This window comes from Meles meles, chromosome 1 (assembly GCF_922984935.1).
Source record: "Meles meles chromosome 1, mMelMel3.1 paternal haplotype, whole genome shotgun sequence".
Taxonomy (NCBI): domain Eukaryota; kingdom Metazoa; phylum Chordata; class Mammalia; order Carnivora; family Mustelidae; genus Meles; species Meles meles.
In genome coordinates this window covers 141,311,095-141,337,611 of record NC_060066.1, presented here as the reverse complement: position 1 = coordinate 141,337,611, position 26,517 = coordinate 141,311,095, and the positions used below count along the sequence as shown (strand labels likewise).

The 26,517-nt window shown below is 39.7% G+C and overlaps 1 protein-coding gene and 1 pseudogene across 1 annotated transcript; both read right to left on the bottom strand.

Moving 5' to 3' along the window:
* Window positions 1-5,281: 5,281 nt before the first annotated feature.
* Window positions 5,282-7,146, bottom strand: LOC123954194 (annotated as a pseudogene).
* A 584-nt stretch (window positions 7,147-7,730) lies between these two features.
* Window positions 7,731-24,507, bottom strand: GBP1 (guanylate binding protein 1). The gene is made up of 11 exons (XM_046028327.1): window positions 24,376-24,507; window positions 17,746-17,954; window positions 16,101-16,228; window positions 14,646-14,755; window positions 14,184-14,380; window positions 13,333-13,575; window positions 11,947-12,227; window positions 11,094-11,306; window positions 10,203-10,305; window positions 9,774-9,967; window positions 7,731-9,202 (listed from the first exon to the last, which is right to left on the bottom strand). Exons 2-11 carry the CDS (start codon window positions 17,933-17,935, stop codon window positions 9,086-9,088), a joined length of 1,776 nt encoding a protein of 591 aa, XP_045884283.1. The 5' UTR covers window positions 17,936-17,954; window positions 24,376-24,507; the 3' UTR covers window positions 7,731-9,085.
* Window positions 24,508-26,517: the final 2,010 nt, after the last annotated feature.

The window sequence follows — 26,517 nt, the reverse complement described above, 5'->3', positions numbered from 1 at the left end:
CAGTGATGCCTCCAGTTTTGTTTTTCTTTTTCAGAATGCCTTTGGCTATTCAGAGTCTTTTGTGGTTCCATACAAACTTTAGTGCTGTTTGTTCTAGCTCTTTGAAAAATGCTGGTGATATTTTGATTAGGATTGCATTAAGTATGTAGATTGCTTTCAGTAGTATAGATATTTTAACAATGTTCTTCCAATCCATGAGCATGGAATGCTTTTTCATTTCATTGTGTCCTCTTCAATTTCTTTCATAAGTGTTCTATAGTTTTCAGACTACAGACCTTTTACCTCTTTAGGTTTATTCCTAAGTATCTTTACGGTTTTGGTGCAATTGCAAATGGATGGATTCCTTAATTTCTTTTTCTGCTGCTTCATTATTGGGGCATAGAAATGCAACAGCTTTTTGCATATTGGTTTTCTATCCTGAAACTTTGCTGAATTCATGAATTAGTTCTAACAATTTTTTGGTGGCATCTTTCAGGTTTTCTACATAGACTTTCATGTCATCTGTAAATAGTGAAAGTCTGACTTCTTCCTTGCGGTTTTGGATACTTTTTTTTTCTTTTTGTTGTCTGATTGCTGAGGCTAAGACTTCTAGTACTATGTTAAACAGTAATGGTGAGAATGGACATCCTTGCCTTTTTCCTGACTGTAGGAGGAAGGCTCAGTTTTTCCCCATTGAGGGATAATATTACTTGTGGGTCTTTCATATATGGCCTTTATGATGTTGAGATATGTTCCAAATATCTCTACTTTATTGAAGGTCTTTTTTTTTTTTTTAATCAAGAAAAGATGCTATATTTTGTGAAATGCTTTTTTTTTTTTCATCTATTGGCAAGATCATATGGTTCTTATTCATTCTTTTATTAATGTGGTATATCATGTTGATTGATTTGGGAATATTGAACCAGCCCTGCAGCCCAGGAATAAATCCACTTGATCATGGTGAATAATATAATTCTCTTTGTTATGCCCGAGTTTTCGCATCCGAGAGACCACCAAGGAGCCAAGCACCGATGCAATCACAGGAGGGTTTATTTGACAAGCTTAAGCTTGTCAGGATACTGAAGGCCTGGTTACTATCAAGCCAGGGCTGTTTTCCTCTAATGAGGCACTAACGAGTCTCCTGGTGGAATGTCACACTCCTGCTATCAAGCGTCCTTGTTAGTGAGATTTAGGTTTAGAAGAGATTTAACTTTATTTACTTTTCCTTCTACCTCAGCCTCCTCTAGTTTTGTTTATGGAGGGGAGGGTGATGTTGGGGCTTGAGGAACTGAGTTATGTGCCTCTGGAAATTGGGCTATTGATAAGGTAACTTCTTTGTTGTAAATCTCTAGGACATTTGTAAACCAAGGGAGACTCCAGTCTTTCAGGATTGTGATCTCTGCAAGTTAACTATTTGTTTCTCCTTTATGGCGGTCAGGGGTGCCTGAGGAATGTCACACATATTACCGAGGGGAGCAGGTGGAGAGGGAGTGCAAGGTGCCAGCTTTTGCTTTGTCTTCAGCCGCCTCCTGCTCCCTCATCAGTAGAATAGGGACTCGGACCCGGAGCTTAGTTAAGGCAGGGGTATTTATGGGTTCCTATTACTAAAGCAGGGTGAGGCTTCCTGGAACTAAAGTAGGGTGAGGGTCTTTAGAACTAAAGTAAGGTGGGGCTTCCTGGAACTAAAGTAAGGTAAGGAAAGTTCAGTCCTTCGGCACAGGGGTCTGAGATGGCTGTACTTAAATGGGATGGCCTTGATCTTTCTTGGCCTCCACACTCTTAATGTACTGTTCAATTCAATTTGCTAGTATTTTATTGAGAATTTTTGCATCCATGTTCATCAGGGATATTGGCTTATAATTTTCCTTTTCAGTGGGGTCTTGTCTTGTTTTGGAATCAAGGTAATACTGGCTTTGATGAAGTTTTAGAATAAAAGTGAGGTTCTGTGGGGTGAGGTCTAGAGCCAATGACCAAGAAAGAATTCTTGAGACATCTTTAGTGCAAAATGGTGGTTTATTAAAGCACAGGGACAGGACCCATGGGCAGAAAGAGCTGCTGCCCCAGGGTTGTGCAGAGTAGTCCATTATATACTTGCAAGTTGGGAGGGAGTTAGGGATGGAGTAAGTCTCTAAGGAATTTTGGGAGCAAGGTTTCCAGGACCCTGAGGGGGAGCTGTTGTTGGGTAAAAGGTTATTCATTAATGGTAATAAAACCTTTGTCATGAGACCCCTTAGATGTATATCAGTGGGGCATATGCTTGGGAATGATTGTCAACAGTATCTTGGAGGGTTTAGAGATAAAGGAAGTTTCCAAAGGAATTGTTAAAGTAGACTTACAGGATCCTGGTTGGGGGTAAGGGTAGGTCAGGCTAGGATTGCCCTTTGCCCTTAACAAAGCCTAAAGGTGCAGGTAGTTGAGTCCCTAGAGGAATATCACTCTGTCTATTTCAAGGGCTTGTCAGTGGGTAAGGCAATTTAATAATTTTTCTTCTGCCTCTGTTTCCCACATCAGCTTCATAGCATGAGTTTGGAAATTTTCCTTCCATTTCTATTTTTTGGAACAGTTTGAGAAGAAAAGGTATTAACTCTTCTTTAAATGTCTGGTAGAATTCACCTGGGAAGCCATCTGGCATAGGACTTTTGTTTGTCAGGAGATCTTTGACTACTAATTTAATTTCTTTGCTGATTATGGGTCTGTTCAAATATTCTACTTCTTCCTGTTTCAGTTTTGGTAGTTTACAAATCTCTGGGAATTTTGCATACCTCCTCTCAATCCCATAGATCCATGCAGGCAGCTGAGAGCTCTTACCCCATTTCTTTGTTTTTAGTTACCCCCAGGAGAAGTTGTTTCTGCACTCTTGAATGAGTTGAGATAGAAGTAGATCTTTTGGGCAACATCCTGAAGAGTGAGGGTAATCTCAGATACTTGCTTCACTCATTTTTTTGACCCTAAGGGAGAAATTGTGGGCTGAAGGGATTTTTTTTTTTTTTTTTTTTTTTAGGTGCCGACTGTTACAACTAATGGGAGGGATTGATACCAGTAAAGTGAAATAGCATTCTTTTATTGGTGTTTTTGTTAGAGAATGAGGCCTAGGACTTCCTTTTCCATTGTCTTGCAGATTTTACTTCCTTTTATTTTTTTAACTACAAATGTAATTTCTTTAGAAGTTATAGGACAATTCAGGTCATCTATTTCACCTTGGGTTGGTTTTAGTTGTTTGTGTTTTTGTGAAATTGGTCCATTTCAACTAATTTGTTGAAAATATGCATGTAGAGTGGTAACAGTGTTCATTTTTAGCTTATCTATATATCGAATATTTAAAAGATTTCTTAAATCTTTATGTTTGCATTCATTTTTCATTGAATATCTTTATTGGCCTAATTGATTCTTTTTTTGGCAATTAAACAAATATTTAATTCAGAATAAATGAGAAGAAATAACTCTTCAATGAAATATATAAAATTATATGAGGTACACTTTCAAAGGGATGTGGTGGGGGAAAGATTGAGAGAAAGACGAAGAACCCGGGAGCTAAGTGGGCTATTTGACAACACCATTTTTAGCAAGTCAAAACATGGCTTTACCTTCTGCCAACATGTTAAAAGGTATATAAATTTTTCTAATAAGTTTAGCACATACAATAGGTACCAGAGAAAGCATGATTTTTTTTTTCTTTCTTTCTGAATCTATTCATTGCTCAAGAATATTTAGCATGGGGCACCTGGGTGGCTCAGAGGATTAAGCCTCTGCCTTCAGCTCAGGTCATGGTCTTGGTCCTGGGATCGAGCCCCCCACATCAGGCTCTCTGCTCATCGGGAGTCTACTTCCCCCTCTCTCTCTGCCTGCCTCTCTGCCTACTTGTGATCTCTGTCTGTCAAATAAATAAATAAAATCTTTAAAAAAAAAGAATATTTAGCATATAGGTAATAGTTACTATATGTATATATATATATATTTTTTTTTAGATTTTATTTATTTGACAGACAGAGATCACAAGTAGGCAGAGAAGCAGGCAGAGAGAGAGGAGGAAGCAGGCTCCCTGCTGAGCAGAGAGCCCAGATGCGGGGCTCGATCCCAGGACCCTGGGATCATGACCTGAGCTGAAGGCAGAGGCTTTAACCCACTGAGCCACCCAGGTGCTCCACAATACATATATATATTCCTATCCTTTCCATAGGCGTCCTACCCTTTCCATAGATCTGTGCTTCCCATCCCGCCATTGGACTCTATGTGACTCCATAATATATATATATATATATATATATATATATATATATATATAATATTTATATTATATATAATATAATATATATATATTATATTATATTTATATATATATTTTTAAGCGGATAATTAACTATACTCCTTGCCCCCCAATCACCTTTGCAATGTGTGCTGACTGACTTGTGCTCATATTTCACAGAAACCATCAATCCCCCAACATGTTTTAATTTTTTCCTAATTATCTGAAATGGAGTTAAGCAACAGCCTTTGAGAGGAATTAGGAAGTACTTCCATATCCCATCTTAACTCCAGGACATTCTCAGGATTCTTCTCAACCCCCGTTTTAGTGATCTTACCAAAAAAAAAAAAAAAAAAAAGTTAAGACTTTAACAATCTGTAACAATGTGGACAGAGGGGAAAATATAGGGGCAAATACAGTAGTAACTAATGAGTTTTTTAACCCACTGAGCCACCCAGGCGCCCCCCTAATGAGTTTTTTAACGCAGGTAAAAACTCAAAAACACGATGACTCTATTTTGAGGAATCCATCTATTTCCTAAACATCACGCCTAATTCTAACCTTTGTTCTCCATAAGCAAAAGTCAATCATCCAATCAAAATCACCAGATGTCAGCAATTTTAGCAAATAGTTGGTCTCTCCTATAAGAAAACAAAATGGACTTAAGCAGTCTCTTTTAGGAAAGGGATATATAGAAAAAAGTATACATATGTGCATATAAATTTTGCCTTTCAAAATAAACTGAATTTTTACGTCTGCTGTATAAAAATGTCATGATATTTTATTATGTATATATTTATGTATAAAAACCATCAGAGCCAATCTTTGTGAAAGGAGAAGGGGGCATCTAGAAGATCACACCAAGAAAATGGGGCTTGGTGCCTCCAGCCTAAAGAACAAATTCCAACTATGTCTGTGGCCCTGTGGGTCTAGCCACTTCGGGGTGGCTCCTGCAAGGTTTGCTGAGCAGGGGTTCCGGCTTGGTACTGCCTTCTTGGAGAGGGAAGGGGGACCCATTTTAACAAGCATCCATCATGGAGTCTACAGAGCTGGTCTTCTTTAGGATAGATGGTACATGCCATATCCGACTGGAGTCACATAGAGTCCAATGGCGGGGTGGGAAGCACAGATCTATGGAAAGGGTAGGACGCCTTGTACATGGATGTGCTCACAGGGACGAAATGAGGGGGAAAGGGTGGCCGAAGCCAGAGGGCAGGCAGCATAGGTTTTTCAGCCATTTTCAGCTTTTCTAGTTCTGCCTCCTGCCGTCTTTTTGCTGTGGCCCATTGGTTCTGGAACCAGATTTTGACCTGGGTCTCTGTGAGGTTTGGAGCCCTGGACAACTCTGCCCTCTGTACAATGGAGAAGTGCTGCTTCCCGCGGAGTTTGCGCTCCAGAGCAAGGAGCTGGGCCTTCGTAAGGGGTGTTCACGGCTTCTGATGGGTCTTGTGCTTCTGCAGGGAGCAGGTGGGGGGCTCCTGTATCTTGGCCGCGGGGAATAGCTGCCAGGTTCCTGAATGCAGGTGGCCCGGTCTCCTGAGTTTTCCGACTTGACCGAGGCAGTCTCCAAGGGCTTACCCAGCGGCCCGGCGGGGTGACGGTGGTGAGGGTGGTGAGGTGGTTTTGCCTGGCTGGCAGTGGGGACGCCCCCTTGGGGGGTTTCTTGTCCCATGTGAGCATGAGCACCTCCAGCTGAAGGGCAGGCTGGAGACCTCCACGTGGCACTCTTCCACCATCCCCTTCGCTCCCCCAGGCCCCGGCCCAGACTAGCCACCCTTGCCTGGGCCTCCTCATCAGAAGAAAACAGGTCCTTGCCGTTGACGCAGAAGCCATGACTTCTCTGACCTGTGGAGCGTGGGACTCCCGGCCCAGCCGATTTTTGACCCGTGGAAGACAGCTTTCACTGAGGAAGCTCTGCTGTTTTGTCAGGATCTCAGTGTTCTGTGTTGCCTTTCTCTAAATCAGGGGACCTTATGCATCCTTTCACTAAACCCACAGAAGGAAAAGTAACATCCTGACATTTAAACAAGAGAAAATATACGTCTCTAGGTTAAAACGAATTTTGACAGAAGAACACCTTAAGGGTCGGCAAATATCAGTCCTAACGTGGGGTAGCTTTGGCAGACTGAAAGCTGAGAGCCTTGAATTACCTTTTTCTTGTTATTGTATCACCCAATGACCCATCTCAGATATGCTATATCAGAAAGTCAAGGGAAGGGTAGGGGCCAAGTAATTTTATACTTAGTAAATTGGTTTTATTTCACAGCTAGACTGAGGACCACTGTTGAAAGCAACATGCCTCCCTGGAGACAGAGCTTTATTTTGTTCCTGGAGACTAGGCCTGGAAAAGGCACTAAACCAGACAAATCATTCAATGGCATTAGCTGCTTCCCTGTATTTCTCTCATCTTGTAATATATTGAAACATTGTGTAATATTTTCAAGATCCTAACATACAATGTAATACACATCCCTTTACAAATGTAAGGCAGATACATAGAATTTGACCAATGTTTAGTAGAGCAATAATCTGAAAACTATGGCTTGGGGATGCCACCTATATTTTAAAATAAAGGTGTATTGGACACAGCCATGCCATCCATGTATGTATTGTCTATGACAGTTTTCACACTACATGGCAGAGTTGCACAACTGAGACAGGAATTACAGAGACCACAGTGCCATGAAATGCAGGAAAGTTAGTCAGCCATTTCTATGAAGAGTAAAACCTTATTTTTTGCTGAAAACTGAAAAAAAAACTGTATCAGAAATAAAAAGGCTAGTGAAGCACATTTTATTTTCAGCTTGAAAAAAAAATTTATTAACATATAATGTATCATTAGCCCCAGGGGTACAGGTCTGTGAATCATTAGGCTTACACATTTCATAGCACTCACCATAGCACATACCCTCCCCAATGTCCATAACCAAGCCCCCTGTCCCTACCCACCTACCCACCCCCCAGCAACCCTCAGTTTGTTTCTGGAGATTAAGTCTCTTATGGTTTGTCTCCTGATCCCATCTTGTTTCATTTTTTTCCTTCCCTACCCCCCATATCCCCCCACCCTGCCTCTCAAATTCCTCATATCAGAGAGATCATATGATAATTGTCTCTGATTGACTTATTTCACTCAGCATAATACCCTCTAGTTCTATTTGTGTTGTTGCAAATGGCAAGATTTCATTTCTGTTAATGGCTGCATATTATTCCACTGCATATATATATGCCCCCACACCACATCTTTATCCATTCATCTTGTTGATGGACATCTAAGTTCTTTCCGTAGTTTGGCTATTGTGGACATTGCTGCTATAAACATTCAGGTGCACATGTCCCTTTGGATCACTACATTTGTAGTCCGATTGTTGGGTCATAGGGTAGCTCTAGTTTCAACTTTTTGAGGAACCTCCATACTGTTTTCCAGAGTGGCTGCACCAGCTTGCATTCCCACCAAGAGTGTAGGAGGGTCCCCCTTTCTCTGCATCCTTGGCAATATCTGTTGTTTCCTGACTTATTAAATTTAGCCATTCTGACTAGTGTGAAGTGGTATCTCATTGTGTTTTGATTTGTATTTCCCTGATGTAGAATGATGTTGAAAATAATTTTTAATCATTTTAAGAAACAACCACTTGCCTAGGATTTAGAAAATTAGGATAAATTCTATATACACTATGTAATACCAAGAACACTATTTTCTTGGCCAAAAAATATAAAAAGAAATCTATAATTTCTTTGGGGGAAAATCAGCAAACTTCCAAGTATAGACTGCTAAGAACTGGGAAAATATTGCCTAAATTATAGGACTATAAACAATCTAATAATTTAGTTCAGTTTTCTAATATATTATCTGTCATCATTTAAGGTCCATCTTTGTAAATTATATATTGTTATAAATACACAATGCATAATTGTCATCACGTTACTATGTTCAGCCCAGTGTCAGTTACCTAACATTCTAAAATGTCTCATTGAATTTATAATCTGGGTGAATTGAACAGGAAAGGAGTGTTTCCTTTTTTGGCCTGTTTGTTTGTGACCCAACCCCTACTCATGCTAATGATTTCTTTCATCTTCTTAGGAAAACTCTGTAGAGGTTCTGGGTCTCTATATAAGGTGGCTTGCTTCAGCTTGGAATCCATCAGGAAGGTTGTCCTTTTCCAGGGCCTAGTAATCACAGAACTAACTGCTTAGACTGTGCAGTTGTGACACAGTAGAAAACTGTACACACACCTTCTTCACTAAAAAGCTAAGATGGTTGTCCCTGACATTGAAACCCATTGTACACTTGGCCAAACTGATGCCCCACTTTGTTCTTAAATTTTTACTTAAGATATGGTTTTTATCCATTTGTCAACTAATGGTCACGCAGAAGAATAAACTGCTCCTGAATGGTACCAGCTCAAATACCTTCTGTGTTGTTAGAGAGGTAAAACCGACCTTTGTTACACAACTTACAATATTTTTAGGAAGAGGACATGATTTTAATTATAGCACTGCATGTCTTTGCAAATTTATAGTGTTATAAAAATGCAAGACCTAATTACTTTCAAGTGTGATGCTATATTTACAAATTCAAAAATTACTTAAGCTATGCCTTGGTTAAGAGTGACCAGAAGGGGCGCCTGGGTGGCTCAGTAGGTTAAAGCCTTTGCCTTCAGCTCAGGTCATGATCCCAGGGTCCTGGGATTGAGCCCGGAGTTGGGCTCTCTGCTCAGCAGGGAGCCTGCTTCTTCCCCCACCCCCACCCACCCACCGCCTGCCTCTCTGCCTACTTGTGATCTCTCTCTGTCAAATAAATAAATAAAAGTTTTAAAAAAATTAAGAAAAAAAAGAGTGACCAGAAAAGCTCTGTTCTTTAAGTCTTCAGCTTATGACGCATACTCTCCTTGGCTTTGCTATGTTCCTCCGGAGATTTTCTATCTCATTATGAAGTTGTCTGCTCTCATTTTGGAATCCTTCCTTTAGTAGATGGGCCTGTTCCTAAAAAGGGAAAAATGGAGACTGAGTATACCAGGTTTCCACATTCATCGATTTTTTAACAAATATTTCATTTCTTTTTGACATTTTCTCTACATTTACTTTTCATTAGTTTCTCTTGGGCATCCTGTGATTACATCTATGATTACATTTCCACTGAGTGGTAAAGACAGTTCAGATATCTTACCCAGCTTTGTGACCCTATAAAAGTTATTGGAACTTTTCTGAACTTCTGTCTCTTTTCCCAAGTAATAGAGGTATGGTATTCTTGCTTCATATAGTATTAAGCAAGAGATACAAATAAGTGATTTTTCAGAAAGCCTAGCAGATAACGGCCATCACTGATTGAAGGATGTACAGATAAAGGACTGGATGGGACGTAATGCAAATAAAATCTTTTAATAACCAGGCAGAGGCAGGAGCCAGGTTAGGCAGGAAGACAGAAATTGAAAAGTACAAGTGGTGCAAGGTCCTTCTTCTGGGTGTCATGTTCTCACCGCTGCACTAAGATATGATCAGGGACAGTGGAGAGGAAAGAGAAAAGCAGACACCTCAAGGAAATGTAATGAAATACCTGAAGTTTGCAAGCTAGAGTTCTCTTTTGTTCTTCCAGCAACTGGATTCTATCCCTCTCCATCTTCTCAGTTAATTGTTTCACATGTTCCTGATAGCTCCTATCTTTCTGTTCCATCATCTGCTGATTCTTTATTTGCATTTCCTCCAGTGCTTTTGTTGCAGCCTGTGCAGATTCGGCTTTCACACGTTCCACTGTGAGGAGGAAAAAGAAAAATGTATGTGAGAAAGCATGTTGTCCCTTCTTTCCCTGCACACTTACCTGTCCTTGTTGCTGCTCACGGCATATGCCCTACTCAGAAATGACCTCAGCAAGTGAAGGGCATCTTTGTTCTTTTTGCCTAAGTGTAAGGATCACAGGCTTACCCAGCCAAATTATTGAAACTTCAAGAGCTCTCGAGGCTATCTAGTCTCTGGACTGGCTCCTCACCTTCGACCTCCTTTTCCTTTTCTGTGAGAGTCTGGTCCATCTGCAGAATGGCATCAGTCATAGACTCTTTGGACTTCAAGTATTCCTGAAGAACCTCTTCAGCCTTAGGACCCAGAGAACATGGACTTAGTAATAGGAAATGGCTAGAAATGCTTATTCCTGATTGTCTTCCCACCATCTTTTCCTCTAGGAATTGCTCCTCTGGGCCCTGGTGTGGCTGCTGGTCAAGATTCCTTGCCACAGGTATGGACACTTGCTCCAGGCTGGCCAATCATGGCGCCCTCCTAAGCAGAATCCTTTATAGGAGACTGACAGAGACACTGGGGGAAAGAGATTCTTTGTTCTTTCAGACTAAGGGCTCTAGTTTTGGAGTTATTGGTGCTGTGGTATCCTTTTGAGTGAGTTACTAAAAAAGGAAGCCATCATGGAGAAAGCAGATCAAAGGAAAGGTAGAGGGAGAAGGAAAGACAGAAGTGTGGGGTTGAGGAGAGTAAAGACAGAGAGACAGATGATAGCATTACTTGAAATCTTGAATCTAGCTGTCCTTAAAGCCAGTTTGTAGCCTAAACTAATGAATTACCATTTTTGTTTAAGTGACCATTACTGGGTTTCTGTCCCTTACAGCATAAAGATCCAGCTATAATAATGAATTACAGTAACAACTTGGTGGTTAATCTGAAAATCTAATTAATAACTCAGTTATTAATTGAGTGCACTCTTTTGGATAAGCACATAGGACATATGTGGTATAATAGGCTCCCTGTACGTGTTTATCAAATGAAAGCATGAATGCTGTTGTTCTTCCAACGTGGGCAATTACACTTGGTTATGCTGGTCTTCCAAGGAGGCATGTCAGCAGCTTTCCAGAATCAGCAGATAACAATTGGTTACCTGTATCCCCTTCCCAGGTTTCTGAAGGTACTCTCTCTTTAGCTCTTGCATCTTCTGGATAAAGAGACGATATCCTCCTGGTTTAGAATAAACCCCCTGATTCACAGCTTCTTCTAGAGTACTGAAAATATCCTTAAGTAAATCTGAGCAACGATCTGTTGATGCTTGCTGATTCTGTTTACAAAAGTCATCTCGCTTCTTTTCTAGTTGGGCCTTTAATTTAAAAATGAGAAGTAAAAAGAATAACAGGGAAAAGATGTTAGCTTGACCTTGGAGATTTTGGAAAGGCATCTCAAGCACAAGTCTATGACCCTAGAAAAAGTTACAGGCACTTCAACAGCATCATATCCTTCCTTTTGCTCCTGACTCTTACTAAAGTCCTTTTTCCTTGGAGGTAAAGTTCAGAGCAGAGCTTGCTGGCTTTTTTTTTTTTTTTCTTGCTACACCTTTAAGAGGTAGACTTCTGCTTGTCAAATTAGACTAGTGATTACATAGAATAAACGTGGCTCAACATAAGCCTGATATGATAATCAGGACTACAATTTTCTTTGCCTTTGACTAGGATATCAAACCGTCTGATAACAGTGGACATTTGAATAGAAGCTCCGATTGTTACCTATATACATTTAGTTAACTTTTGAGGAAGATTATTATTCATGAAAGAAAATTGTTTTAAAACTTTGATTCTATCATAACAAACTTTGTTCTTCTTTTTATGATAATAACAAATAGTGGTTATTACCATTCTAAAGTCTAGTAGACATTCCCTGTCTCAAAATAAATGCCCATTTCATTTTCTGGTAGTACTTTGTTTTCCAAGCCCTAATCCATATAAACTTGGGGAAAAAATTACCCCTAAGTCCTTTTGAAATAAATGGTCTACATCTTTGAAGGAACTATTCATGAAGAGTTCGATGGCCTCTTTCTCACACGCCTGGTGCAGGTTCAGCAGCTCCTGGAGGGTTTCTGTGGGCAGTTGCACCCTCTGGCTCATCTCCTGGTCATAGTGGGCAATGGCCTTTTGCACTGCAGCTGCATTCTCAATCTGGGCCAAGGCCAGGACTGCATTCTCCATGCAGGGCAGATCCCCACTACTGATGGCATTGACATAGGTCAACACCAGGTTCTCTAGACCTACAAATTGAGAACAAATAAGAATACTTGTTGCTGGTGGGATGAGGAAACATTCTATTCTGTGTAATTCTGATCACATCTATCACTACTCATTTGCCTCACAGCATCAACGTCCTCAGGAAGCTTGCTTCCTTCCAACATCCACCTGGAAGCTTCCTGGAAATGCAGATTCTCAGCCTTTGCCCCAGATCAACTTAATTAGACTCTCCTCTCTGGCAAGAGGCCCAGGTGAGGGGCACCTGGGTGGCTCAGTGGATTAAGCCGCTGCCTTTGGCTCAGGTCATGATCTCAGGGTCCTGGGATCGAGCCCCGCGTCGGGCTCTCTGCTCTGCAGGGAGCCTGCGTCCTCCTCTCTCTCTGCCTGCCTCTCTGCCTACTTGTGATCTCTCTCTCTGTCAAATAAATAAATAAAATCTTTAAAAAAAAAAAAGAGGCCCAGGTGATGTGTATATGCATGGAAGGTCAAGAATCTCTGTTATTGATAATATATGCCTATGTTTTTTGAGTGTTTGCCTCCACTTTATCCCCCCAAGCATCATTAGGACAGGAACCATACCTCTGTCATTTAAGTCTCTGTCATCAGCCCTGGTCTGTGGTAAGCATTTGATCAATATTGTAGAACAAATCAAAAGGAATTTTGTTTGTTCTAGCATAGTGTTGTCCAAGAGAAATTTCTGGATGATGGAAGTGTTTTATGTGTATTGTACAGTACGGTATCCAAATGCTAGCCCCATGTAGATATGTATGGGCCTTTGAAGTATCGCTGTGTAATTGGAATTTTAAGTTTTTCTTAATTTTAATTAATTTACGCTCAAATTTAGAGAGCCACACTTGTATAGTGGCTACCATATTGGGCAGTGCAGGTCCAATTAACTAGGTAAATTTAAGAAATAGAGCTTTTTCTCCTTTGGCCTCCCCCATCTTTTCCCGTCTTTCATACCCAAGGGAATTTGGCTAGTAAAATCTATTAGAAATGTTGGTGTCATCTAGAACTTAAAGGTAATAACAGTAGGATTTGCATTTTTCAAAGCTGAAACTGTATGGATATAATTCTACCCTCCTTTAGTCTTAACAATGAAAGAAAAAGACTAGGAAGAGGACTCACGAGGTCCATTGATTGTGATGCCTCCTGAAAGAGTTTTAGCTTTGGAATTGCTAAAGATGTAGGAACAGAAGACTGCAGTTTGTTGCACAAATTCAGAATCCAGCTCATTATCATGCAATATCTCAAGCTGGCCCAGCTTCTTCCTGTGAGTGGGTCGATCGAAGATAAAGCATTTCTTCTTTGGGAAAAACTTCCGGATACAGAGACGGGGCAGATTAAAATTTTTGTCACTTTCAGTGGTACCTGCAGGAAGATAGAAAAGGAATTTCCCAAATATAGAGGCTTGCAAACCTTTTTCTGTGAAGAGCCAAACAGTAAATATTTTAGGTGTTTCAAGACGGGTGGTCTCTTTTCCAAGTACACAGTCCTGCTGTTGCAGCGTGAAAGCAGCCATAAGCAATCTATAAGTGAATAGCTATAGCATTATTCCAATAAAATCTTATGTAGAAAGATAGCTGGCAGGCTGAATTGGCCATCATTTGCTTGTGGACCATCATTTGCCAACTCTTGGACTAGAACACTGTTCAGGCTTTAATCTATTTTCTTCCAATCAAGGCCTATTCTATTCCATATTCCTTAGCTAATTGCAAGCCCTAAGCAAGTAAATAAAATCAATCTCATAATAGCACAGGAAAAGATAAAAGAAAAAGAAATTATTCTTAGAAAAGAGGAGACTATAATTTAAAATCAAACTTATTAATTCAGGTATCAAATAAGCAATAATTCTTAGTTATAGCTACCTAAGAATAAATAGAATACTATAAATGGAATAAAACTGTAAATGGAATGCTGAACATGATAGTTTCTTATGTTTTGTTATCTCCTTTTAATTATAAATCCCTTCCTTTCACCTTTTTTAAGCTTGAGTGAATTCTCCAGGTACTCATCTGCTGTGATGGGTAGTCCATTTACTTCCAAATCTAAGGAAAAATCTCTCAGTGTCCACACAAAATCTGGAAAGAAGCTCATAAAGTCAGCTGAATCTTCGATCCCGTTGGCATTAGGGGAGGATTTTGCCCTGATTCGATCTGACAGCTCTGTCACATAGCTGAGTAGCAAACTAAGGAAAACTAGCAGAAAAGAACAGTGTCCTCCATCTCATATTAGTTCCATATATTTAAAACCTTCACTTCACCCTTGTTTTTAACCCATGTCAATTCTTTAATGGGTACATAGGATCTTTCCCTTACCCTTGAATTATTTCTTATGTTTTCTCTTTTTGTGCTTGATTCACCAGGATTCACAGCCAAGCAGCTGTTCTTAAATAGGTCTCCCTCCTACTTTGGTGCTATTTTGAACAGCAAAAAGGATACTGTAGTTGGTCCATGGCCTGCTGGTTGATGGTTCCCATGCTGTTGTACACAAAGGTGCTGCTCAGGAGTATTGCTAGGGCAAAGATCCAGGAGTCATTCTGGTTATTACCCTGGAAATCAGAACACATTTGGGCTGAGATGCTGAGATTATGTTTCATTCTCCTGATACTTTCCAGATCAGAGGCAGTAAAAGGATGCTCATTTAATTAGAGGGTCATTGTGTTTGTTTGTTTGTTTAAGTTTAGTTTAATTTAGTTAATGACCTATATGAGAAAACCAAATCCAAACAAAGGTGTTAGTGGGACTGCAGTTTTGGGTCATTTTATAATTAGTATTTTTAGTTTACATTGATTCTCACTAGGTCCTCTTATGATCATTGACAGGTAATTACAAAACAAATAATCAAGATTGGTGGGCATGCTAAGGCTTTAAATACAACTTAAGTTTAAAGTTTTCTTTTCCGGGGCGCCTGGGTGGCTCAGTGGGTTAAGCCGCTGCCTTCAGCTCAGGTCATGATCTCAGGGTCCTGGGATCGAGTCCCGCATCGGGCTCTCTGCTCAGCGGAGAGTCTGCTTCCCTTCCTCTCTCTCTGCCTGCCTCTCTTGTGATTTCTCTCTGTCAAATAAATAAAATAAACAAAATCTTTAAAAAAAAGTTTTCTTTTCCTTTTTATAGCAAAGTTGACTTATATAAGAGTAATAATATGTGTAGCTACTTCATTGAGCAATTATTAGGCACTTAACATTTTCCATTACTTACCTTACTCAAAACAAGGCTATGAGGCAAATACAGATCTATAGATAGGCAAAAATCTGTTTTACAGATTTAGAGAGCTGAGGTCAAAATAGGTCAAATAACTTGCCAAAGCCACTGAGTTAGTGACCGGGCTTATATTTAAACACTAGGGTATGGGACTTCAGAACCTAAATTTTTTTTTTTTTAAAGATTTTATTTATTTATTTGAGAGAGAGCAAGAGTGAGAGAGATCACAGAGGGAGAGGGAGGGGGAGAAGTAGAATTGCTACTGAGCAGGCAGCCTGATGCGGGGCTTGTTCCCAGGACCCCTGAATCATGACCTGAGCCAAAGGTAGACTTTGAGCCACCTGAGACAACTGAGCCACCCAAGCACACCCAGAACCTAAATTCCAAACTAAAGTTCTCTGCAGGATTGAACTCATGACATTGATTTTATTTGTACTACTTTTGTGTATCTGGGTTAACTGACTTAGAATATAGGCTGTTGTTAATAGTTAGAATACTACCCACTGACTACTATGATTTTCTCGGATTCTGCCTTCTGAATGTTTTCCTGACCTCTGGTTGCTAAAGTTGGTCTCAGGGCACATAAACAGAAATGAAAAAACATATTTAAATGAAAGCTCTTGTTAAAAAAAAATAAACACTATAGAGAATATTATTAGGTTCTTATGCCAAAATGAAATCCTTAATCCTTACCTTCTCTACATCTCCCAGGCCCTCAGTGTCCAGAAGAACCAAGGTGTGGTTTGGCTTCTTGGGATGAGGCACACACCACATCCAGATTCCTTTTGTATGGGACTGCACTGTGGAGCCCAGAGAAAAGCCTATGAAGGGGAGTGGGGATAAGAGGAGGTAGAGTTTTAATTGCAGATGGATCTAGAAGTCCTACAATACAGCACAAAAAACAACCCTGAGTAAAAAATGAGCAAAGCCCAGGAATAAATCGCACTTGGTTGTGGTGAATAGTCCTAAGAGATGCTGAGCTCTAGGAAACAAACTGCGGGTTGTTAGAGGGTAGGGGCAAAAAATAAATGGGTAGTGGACACTAAGGAAGACACTTGATGTAATGAGCACTGGGTGTTATATGCTACTGATGAATCACTAAATTCTACCTCTGAAAGTGATAAATTTTTTTTTTTTTAAATGAGCACAGGACTCGAATAGACATTTCTCCAAAGAAAATATACAAATGACCAGTAAACAAATGAAAAGATGCTCAACATCACTACTCATTAGGGAAATAACAAATCAAAACCACAATGAGATACTACTTCACACTCATTAGGATGGCAACTATCAAAAAACCAGAAAGTCGTAAGTATTGGGGAGGACGTGGGGAATATAGAAACCTTGTGCTTTTCTGGTGGGAATGTAAAATGGTGCAGTTACTTTGGAAAACAATATGATGATTTCTTAAAAAATTAAACATAGAATTACAATATGATTCAACAATCCCACTTCTGGGTATATACCCCCAAAAGTGAAAATAGGCACTTGAACAGATATTTGTACCCTCATGTTTTTAGTGGCATTATTCATTATAGCCAAAAATGGAAGCAACCCAAGGATCCTTCAACAGATGAATGCAGAAACAAATTGGTATGCCCATAGAGTTGTTCAGCCATAAAAAGAAAGAGAATTCTGATACATGGTACAACATTGATGAACTTTGAAGACATTATGCCAAGTGAAATAAGCAAATTACAAAAGGAGAAATAATGTCTGATTCCTCTTAAATAAGATTCCTAGAGCAAGTGTCATAGAGACAGAATATAGAATGGTAGCCACCAAGGGATGGGAAGTTATTGTTTAATGGCTGCAGAGTTTCTGCTGGGGAAGATGGAAAAGTTAGGATGACAGATGGTGGCAATGGTTGCATAACAGTGTGAACTTAATGCCACAGAACTGTGTGTACACTTAAAAATTGTTACAATGGTAAATTTTAATGTTATGTTTATTTTACAACAGTTAAAAAAAAACAGCCAATACAGACCTAAACATTCCACTTAATAATCAGTGGAAAGTTGCTTTTACTGCATGAGCATTTCAGCAAATGTCTTGTAGTTTATTATTTTGTACACTAATTCTTTTTGTTACTGCATTATTAGTCTTTCTAGGAAAGGAACAACTTATGCTTTTAAAAGGGGATACTAAGGCAAAGTGGGAAGTGAGATGAACTGCCCTTTACACACCATAGTGAAGATAAGAGCATAACTGTGGGCTGAAAGGTAACTTTCAATATTCTTCTGCATCTCTGACTGCCTCTTCTTGCATCATTGCACTCAATGCTGGCAGTGGGTGGACAGAAAGGACTTGGCAGAGCTTTGTTGGTGCCACTCACCCTTGTTCTTCCCAGCCAGCTTGTTCATCAGGTAGGATTTGCCTGTGCGGTAGAGGCCCACAATAGCTACCACAACAAGAGGATTCTTATGGGCTGACAGGATCTTCAGAGCTTCCTGATTAGCCACCAGTTGCTCTCCAGTGTTCTCAATGAGGCACACGGGGCCTGGCATCACCATCTCTGAGGCCATGTTCAGAGTGTTCCTTAGTCTGTAAGAGAAGAGATGGGATGAAATAAAACTTCCAGTATAAGTAGATCAAATAATTCACCAGGTTATTTTACATTCAGAAGGTAGAGTCCCCAAATGTCTAAAAGTTTGATGTCAGCATTGAGATAGATGACGGTAATATCTGTATCATTTTAGGAAGTGGCAGAAGTATTGTCAAAGTAGTCCACTGAAAAAATACTGGTATGATAGTATCTTAGGATCATTCAGCCTCCCTCATTAAAAAAAAAAATTGTTCACTTAGTTCACTATAGAAAATTTTCTTTTTGGATTTGCATTAAAAATTTTAGAGTAAACTTTAAATGTAAAATAGAATAGAAATTAGAAAGATTTATCTTACTTCCTGGTTATGTGTAAAAAATTCAATGTTGATTTATTCATTACTTCTTACTACAAATAAAGACTTTCATACGTCATTTCATGTATAACCTTTGAACAGTTCCCAGAGATTTTAAGTATTTTTCCCCCATAGTTATTCTTATTTTGCTGTAATGATGGTCCACAGAACTGCTCACACTGCCATTCCAAAAGTGGAACCAATATAACTTACTTTTGCAAATTTTATAAAAACATATGCCCATGTAAGACACATGACTAGAGACCCATCCAAAGCCTTGGTGTGGGTCTGTGTAAGCAAGGGACCTTTAAACTTAAACTTCATTACCTTCACAAGTAAATTAGCCTCCAGCTACATGAGAGCACAAGTGCACAACTGGAAATACTTAATGTGGCTAAAAATTATGTGTATAGACATATACATATATATACATAAATATACATATATATGTGTGTATGTGTATACATATACACACACACGTATATAAGTAAGGGAACAAAAGACTGAAATAAGGATTAAATAATCAGGAGGCAGAGAAGCCTGGAAAGATTGCAGAATAGGAGGATTCTAAGCTCACCTCATCCCATGGACATACCTAGTAACAGCTACATCAGTGTAATTACCCAAAAATGAAGCCAAGACTGGTAGAGAAGACTGTCAACAGTTAATCACAGTGATGAGACCACATCAAAAATAATAGCAAGGGTAAAGTCTGGTTGGAAATGAAACTAACATGCAAGACTAACCACAAGCAGGAGGAATACCACAAGTACAGAGAATGGAGAGGAACAGACCCCAAACCAGTCACCCCAGACATGGGGACCTGCACTGGGAATACACTCCCCATTACATCTGGCTTTGAAAACTAGAGTGGCTTAACTTTTTGAGTTTTTATAGGCAGTGGTGCTTAACGTCAGGAACTTTTTTTTTAAAAAGATTTTATTTATTCATTTGAGAGAGAGAGAGTATAAGCAAGGAGAGAGGCAGAGGGAGAGGGAGAAGCAGATTCCCAGCTAAGCTGAAAGCCCGACATGGGGCTTCATCCCAGGACTTGGAGATCATAACCTGAACTGAATGCAGATGCTTAACCATCTGAGCCACAAAGGCACCCCTTAAGATTTTACTTATTTATTTGAGAAAGCACAAGTCAGGGGATGGGCAGGGGGAGAGAAAAGCAGACTCTCTGGTGGGCATGGAGCCTGACGTGGGGCTTGATCCCAGAACTCTGGGATCATAACCTGAGCTGAAGGCAGACACATAACAGACTAAACCAATCAGGCACCTAACATAAGAACTTTAAAAGACTTGGCTCTGAGGGAGCCTGGAGGGTGATGGAAAAGTGAGTCCCCACCCCTAAAGAGCCTGCATAAAAAACAACCCCAGTAAGACACAGCACAGAGGCAACAGTTTGAGAGGCAACTGGGGTATATGAAGAGATTAATTTACTAACCTCAGAATGTGCACAGGAGGGGCAATGATCCTTGGGAGACTTCTCCAAGAACAAAAGAACTGGTGGATGCCATTTCTCTCTCTCTCAACTCTAGCCTAGATATGCAGACACCTGTGGTAACTAGTGTGAACATTCGCCATCTAGTTTCCTAACACCACATACCCTGTTCTCCTGCAGATCCCCCCATCCAATCTACCCCACTCAGGAGAAGTTCCTCAAAAGTGCTTTGGCCCAGTCTCATCTTTCGAGTAGCTCTGATAGTTGTCAGCACCACTCCAAAGTGTCTGAAGATAACTACACAAGCACCAGTTTATCTGCAGCCTCAATGGTCTGATCTGACTACTGGTTCTGCCCACCAAGAAAAACCTCACAAGTGTCTGCACAGAGATCCCTGTAGTTTGGAGTCACAACAACCCCAACAGATAGACTGGAGTCAGACATTTGGTCTGACTGCAGGTCCTTCCCACCAAGGGAAGTCCCACCAAGCCTCTCAGAGGACAATGCAGAAAAAGCACCCTGCAGTTCTGTACAACCACATTTCTGGCAAATGGGCTCAGGGCAGCCATCTGGTCTGACCTAACTATAAGCGCAAGGCTGCCCAGACTGGTCCCTGAATAGATAGAGAGCAAATCCTTCTTTTTTTTTTTTTTAAGATTTTATTTATTTGACAGAGATCACAAGTAGGCAGAGAGGCAGGCAGAGAGAGAGAGGAAGGGAAGCAGGCTCCCGATGCAGAGACCCCGATGCGGGGCTCGATCCCAGGACCCTGAGATCATGACCTGAGCCGAAGGCAGAGGCTTTAACCCACTGAGCCACCCAGGTGCCCCGAGAGCAAATCCTTCTAACAGGCAAAGAAGGCCATTGCAAAGAGCTGAGGCCACTACTTTCAAGATCAGGAGATAGAGCTGACTTTGCTAATACATAAAAACAAACAGAGAGTTAGACAAAATGAGGAGGCAAAGGAATATGTTCCAGATAGAAAGAACAAGACAAAACCACAGTAAAAGCTAAATGAAATGGAGATAAGAAATGTCTGATAGAGAATTCAAAATAATGATGATAAAGATACCTATTGGAGAATGGAGAGTGGAGGATCTCAGTGAGACAAACAAATGGAAAGATATTCCATATTCAATGACTGGGAGAATGGATATTGTTAAAAATGTCCATACTACCTAAAGAAATCTACAGATATAATGCAATTTCTATAAAAATACCAATAGCATTTTTTCACAGAACTAGAACAAACAATCCTAAAATTTGCATAGAACTACAAACAGCCAAGGCAATTTTGAGAAAAAAGAACAAAACTGGAGGTATCAGAATCTTGGATTTCAAGATATACTATAAAGCTCTAGTAATCAAAACAGTATAGTTTTGATCATAGATCAAACATAGATCAATAGAATAGACTAGAGAGTCTAGAAATAAACTTGTGCTTTTATGGTCAATTGATCTACAACAAAGGAGGCAGGAATATGCAATGAGAGGGGGGTGCCTGTGTGGCTCAGTCAATTGAGTGTCCTGCTCTTGATTTTAGTTCAGGTTGTGATCTTGGGGTTGCGGGATTGAGCCCTGCATTGGGCTCCATGCTGAGCATGGAGTCTGCTTGGGATTGTCTCTCTGTCTCTCCTGTTCCTCCCCTGACTCACACACTCTCTTTCTCTCTAAAATAAATAAATAAATCTTTAAAAGAAAAAGAATATGCAATGGGAAAAAGTTTCTTCAACAAATGGTATTGGGAAAAGGGGAGAGTACATGCAAAAGAATGAAACTGGACCATTTTTTTATACCACACACAAAAATAAACTCAAATGGATTAAAGACCTAAATGTGAGATGTGAAATCACAAAATTCCTAGGAGAAAACATAGGCAATAATTTCTTTGCCATCAGCTTTACAAGCATTTTTCTCCAGAGGCAAGTGAAACAAAAGCACAAATAAACTGCTGGGACTACATCAAAATAAGAAGTTTTTGCACAGTGAAGGAAACCATCAACAAAACAAAAAGTTAACCTACTGAATCAGAGAAGATATTTGCAAATGACATGCCTGATAAGGAGTTAATATCCAAAATATATAATGAAATTACATAATTCAACACCAAAAAACTAATAATCCAATTAAAAATGGGCAGAAGACATGATCAGACATTTTTCCAAAGAAAACATACAGATGGCCAATAGACACATAAAGAGATGCTCATAACATCACTCATCATCAGGGAAATGCAAATCAAAACCACAATGTGATATCACATCATACCCGTCAGAATGTTTAAAATAAAAAACTCAAGAAACAAGTGTTGGCGAGGATATGAAGAAAAGATTCCTGGTGCACTGTTGGTGGGAATGCAAACTGGTAAAGCCACTGTGGAAAACAGTATGGAGGTTCCTCAAAAATTAAAAATAGAGGGGCACCTGGGTGGCTCAGTGGGTTAAGCCTCTGTCTTCGGCCCAGATCATGCTCTCAGGGTCCTGGGATCAAGCCCTACATTGGGCTCTCTGCTCAGCAGGGGGCCTGTTTCGCCCTCTCTCTGTCTGCCTGCTTCTCTGCCTACTTATAGTCTCTCTCTCTCTGTCAAATAAATAAATAAAAACTTAAAAAAAAAATAGAACTACCAGGTGGTGGGTAATAGGGAGGGCACGTACTGCATGGAGCACTGGGTGTGATGCCAAAACAATGAACACTGTTATGCTGTAAATAAACAAATAAACGAATAAAAAAAATAGATATAACTCTAAAAAAAAAAAAATAGAACTACCATATGATCCAGTAATTCCATTACTGGGTATTTACCCACAGTAAACAAAAATGCTAATTCAAAAAGATATATGCAGCTCAATGTTTATTGCAGCATTATTTATGATATGGATGCAACCCAAGTGTCCAACTGTAGATGAGTAGTTAAAGTGGATAAAGAGGAAGTGGTGCATATACATATGTATATGTACATATACATACATACATATACATAATTGCCATTATATGTAATACATATTAATAGAATAATAATATGCCTTTAATATGACAAAATACTACTCAGCCATAGAAAATAAGATCTTGTCATTTCTAACAACATGTGTGGATCTATAGAGTATTAGGCTAAGTGAAATAAATCAGTCAGAGAAAGACAAACACCATATGATTTCCCTCATATGTGGAATTAATTTAGGAAACAAAGCAAACAAACAAAGCAAAAAAGAGAAAACAAACAAAAACAGACCCTTAAATATAGAAAAGAAACTGAAGGTTGCCAGAGGTGAGGTGGGTGGGGGTTTGGGTGAAATATGTGAAAGGAATTAAGGGTGTGCTTATTGTGATGAGCACTGAGTAATGCACAGAATTGTTGAATCATTATATTGTACACATGAAACTAAAAAAAAAAAAAAAAAAAAAAAATCAGGGGCGCCTGGGTGGCTCAGTGGGTTAAGCCACTGCCTTCGGCTCAGGTCATGATCTCAGGGTCCTGGGATTGAGTCCCGCATCGGGCTCTCTGCTCAGCAGGGAGCCTGCTTCCCTCTCTCTCTCTCTGCCTGCCTCTCTATCTACTTGTGATCTCTCTCTGTCAAATAAATAAATAAAATCTTAAAAAAAAATCAGGAGGCAGATCAGGAGAGGTAGAGGGGAAGTTGTTCAAAGAAAATATCTGTATTTTCAGCCATACACTTCTAAGTTTTCTGTTCCGTTTTCTCTTCCATTTGGTGGAGAAGGAAAGGCAGGAAGAGAAGGTGAAGGGGAGAGGGAGAAGAATGAGAGATGAGGGGAAAGGAGGAAGAGAAACGGAGAGGGAGAGGGAGCTGTCAGACAAGGGGATGATGAATAAAGCTTGTACCAAGCCAAAGAATTCAGGGCAGGAGTTTCCAGAAGCCAAGGTTGGAACTGCTTGAGGGCACGGAGAGGTCAAGGCAAACAAAGATGTTGCCTTTAGTGATGCACCACAGTAGATTCTTTACAGAGGAGGCATTTAGTAAAACAGGGCTGCAGATACTATTTGTAAGGGGTGAGAAATAAGTTGGTACCAAGAAATTGGATCTACTGAACCTGGATTATTTCTAAAGGAAGAAAAATACACTTTGAAATAAAGTTCAAGTATGTGATTAAAAAGTACGGTGTTTTCATAAATCTCATCTTTCACTCTGGGTTTCAGTTTTTTCTTTCTCTGTCTTTAACAGTGTCATTGGCTGTTTAGCACCTCTTTTACTACTCGAATGTAACCTATTTCAGTTGCCTTTTAGTTTCTTCTTTGCAGTCAGATGGGTACCTAGCAAGTTCCATCAAAGACAATGACAATTTAAAAGAAAAGAGAAAGAAATTCTAATGCATTTCAAACTTCATTTAGGCCCATATCTGCTGGTGCCTAATTCTGCAGAAGCACAGTGCAGAACAGGTAGGAACCTGCTACACCAGGTAACACCAGTATGTCACCATCTGACCTGGTAGCCCACAGCAGGTTCACTTGCAGCCTGTCCCGATGCTGGTCACCTTTTAAGAAAACCACTCCTTATGAATCCCTTCCCATCTCTGCCCCAACCTTATCATGAGTTCCATTTCCCAGAGCAGAGCTTCTTTAAAGCTGAAGAGAAAGCTGCTTTGGTGAGAAAGTGGTGTTCTTACCTCTTTTTTCCCCTTCTCAGTTAGGTGGAGTGGTTTCTGTTACTTCTCTGTCTCTCACTGGATCATGGATCTTTTATTTCACCTGTCCAATGTCATTGGACTTTCCAGATTTCCTTTAAAGACAGAACGGAAGTAAAGCAACCACTGTAACAGACTTTATAGTAACACGAAAATGAAAGCACTAAACACAAAACAATGAACTCAATGACCATAAAAGGAATTTCTGGAAGCTGAGTCAATGGGAGGGTAGATGGGCTTAACATAATTTCTCAATCAGAAACTTCACATTTCTTTGAAAGAAGAGATTTTAGAGAATATTTGTTGATTTAAAGAAATGTCTATCAGATATTTAAATATACTGAAAGGGATCTCAGACTTGGGGTTCAGTTTGAGAAACCCAGAATGAGGAACCAATCATGTAAATTTTTAGGTCTAATTTCCTTAAGTAATGAACACAGTTACAGTAGACCTGGCTTCTCATTTATACATACAGTAAGCGAGGAAAAGGACATGCCTCACACACTCATAACACCCAGCGTCTGCGCTAATCCCCAGTGCACAGTTAGGAAGTATCTCCATACATGGCACACATGTTCCAGGCTCTATGCTGATTGCTGTACATGGGTTTCATAACTTATATCTCATGCTAAACTTTTCCCCATGATTTTATAGAAGCTGAGGCTCAGAAAGGGTGAATGTCTTAAGCCATATCACAGCACTATAAGTAATCTGAACTGAATCGGCGTTGTCCCCTCTTGTTAAGCTACTTCACTGTGCAGAGATCTGAGTGACTAGCAATAGAAGTAACAGGCTTATCTCTCCTTTTTTATGTGTGTTATGTGTCTAGCTCATTCCTGGTAACAATCATGCTGAATAAGTGACATTGTCTTCATCTTACAGTGAAAAGGAGGCTTGAGAGAGGGTGTATTATATGCCTATCCGTATTCAGTAAGTGAGTCATAAGCATGGCAATCAAACTTTAAACTATTTTTACCTTTAAACTCTGCCTTTTCCTCTTCCTCTCCATTGTTTCTGAAAGGAAGGAATAAGAAAATGAGGAGAAAGAGAGAGGTTTACCAGGTTCTCTGCTGATCCCAGATATTTCTCTATACCTAGAAGTCAGTGGGAGATATTTAACAAATAGAATTGTACACTTTCTTTTCTTGTCCCTTTTTGCATTAACTTTCCAAATGTCTCTGAGTAAACAGCACTTCAATTTGTTTAGAAAAGTATGACTTCTCTGGGTATTTCCGTTGCTGGTACACACTCAGTTTCTTCCTGCCTTAACGGACGGGAAACAGCAATTTTGCAGATGTGAAACTTTCTTATCCTTGATCTTGGTAAGATTGGTCCCTTTCTATTCTTATAGAATAGAGGTCTCCCATGAGCCCTTTCTCAGTCTCCCATCACATCACCTTGATTTTTTTTCCCCTTATGACTACCTGAAATTCAGGTTCATAAAAGCCATTAACTCACGTATTCACAGCACCTAGAGTACGGCTTGGCATGGAACAGAAGTTCAACGGCTATTATGTGACTAAATACAAAATGACTCCAACTATGAGAGAAACCCCACACTTTTGCCAATTCGAATATATAAACTTTTTGAAGTATAGAAAAAATAGTAGAATACCTATGTAAAAGGTATTTTTTATTTGTTAATTTCATTATATAGTTCTAAAATTCCATATTACATGTATTTGTAATACAGATATATTGTTTCTTACTCATATTTTAGTTTTATTCAAACTCTTCCCATCCTTTTTTAATATTTATCTTCATCATTATTAAAGCTATTTTAAAATCCTTTAACTTATTTCTTTTTCAGAAGCATCATTCTTCAGTCAAATAATTTGAACTATTTAAAATATCTGTGGGACACCTGCAGGCCCAGTCAGTTATATGTCCAACTCTTGGTTTTGGCTCAAGTCATGATCTTGTAGTCCTGAGATGGAGCCTTGCACTGGGCTCTGCGCTGAGCATGGAGCCTGCTTGAGATTCTCCCTCTGTCCCTTCCCCGACTTGTGTGTGTGTTTGTGTGCGCACATGCTCTCTCTCTAAAAATTAAAAAAAAAAAAAAAAAAGCTGCAAGCAGTCCTAAAGTCATACATTAAACAATGGAACATTTATTCAGGAAGATTT

Excerpts from the sequence above, each read along its gene's own strand:
- GBP1 (XM_046028327.1), bottom strand. The coding sequence starts at position 17,935 with ATGGCCTCAGAGATGGTGATGCCAGGCCCCGTGTGCCTCATTGAGAAC. Across the intron at positions 14,756-16,100 it reads GCCTGGGAGATGTAGAGAAG|GGTAATAACCAGAATGACTC; the intron begins GTAAGGATTAAG and ends TCTGATTTCCAG. Across the intron at positions 14,381-14,645 it reads CAGGCCATGGACCAACTACA|CTATGTGACAGAGCTGTCAG; the intron begins GTATCCTTTTTG and ends TTTGCTACTCAG.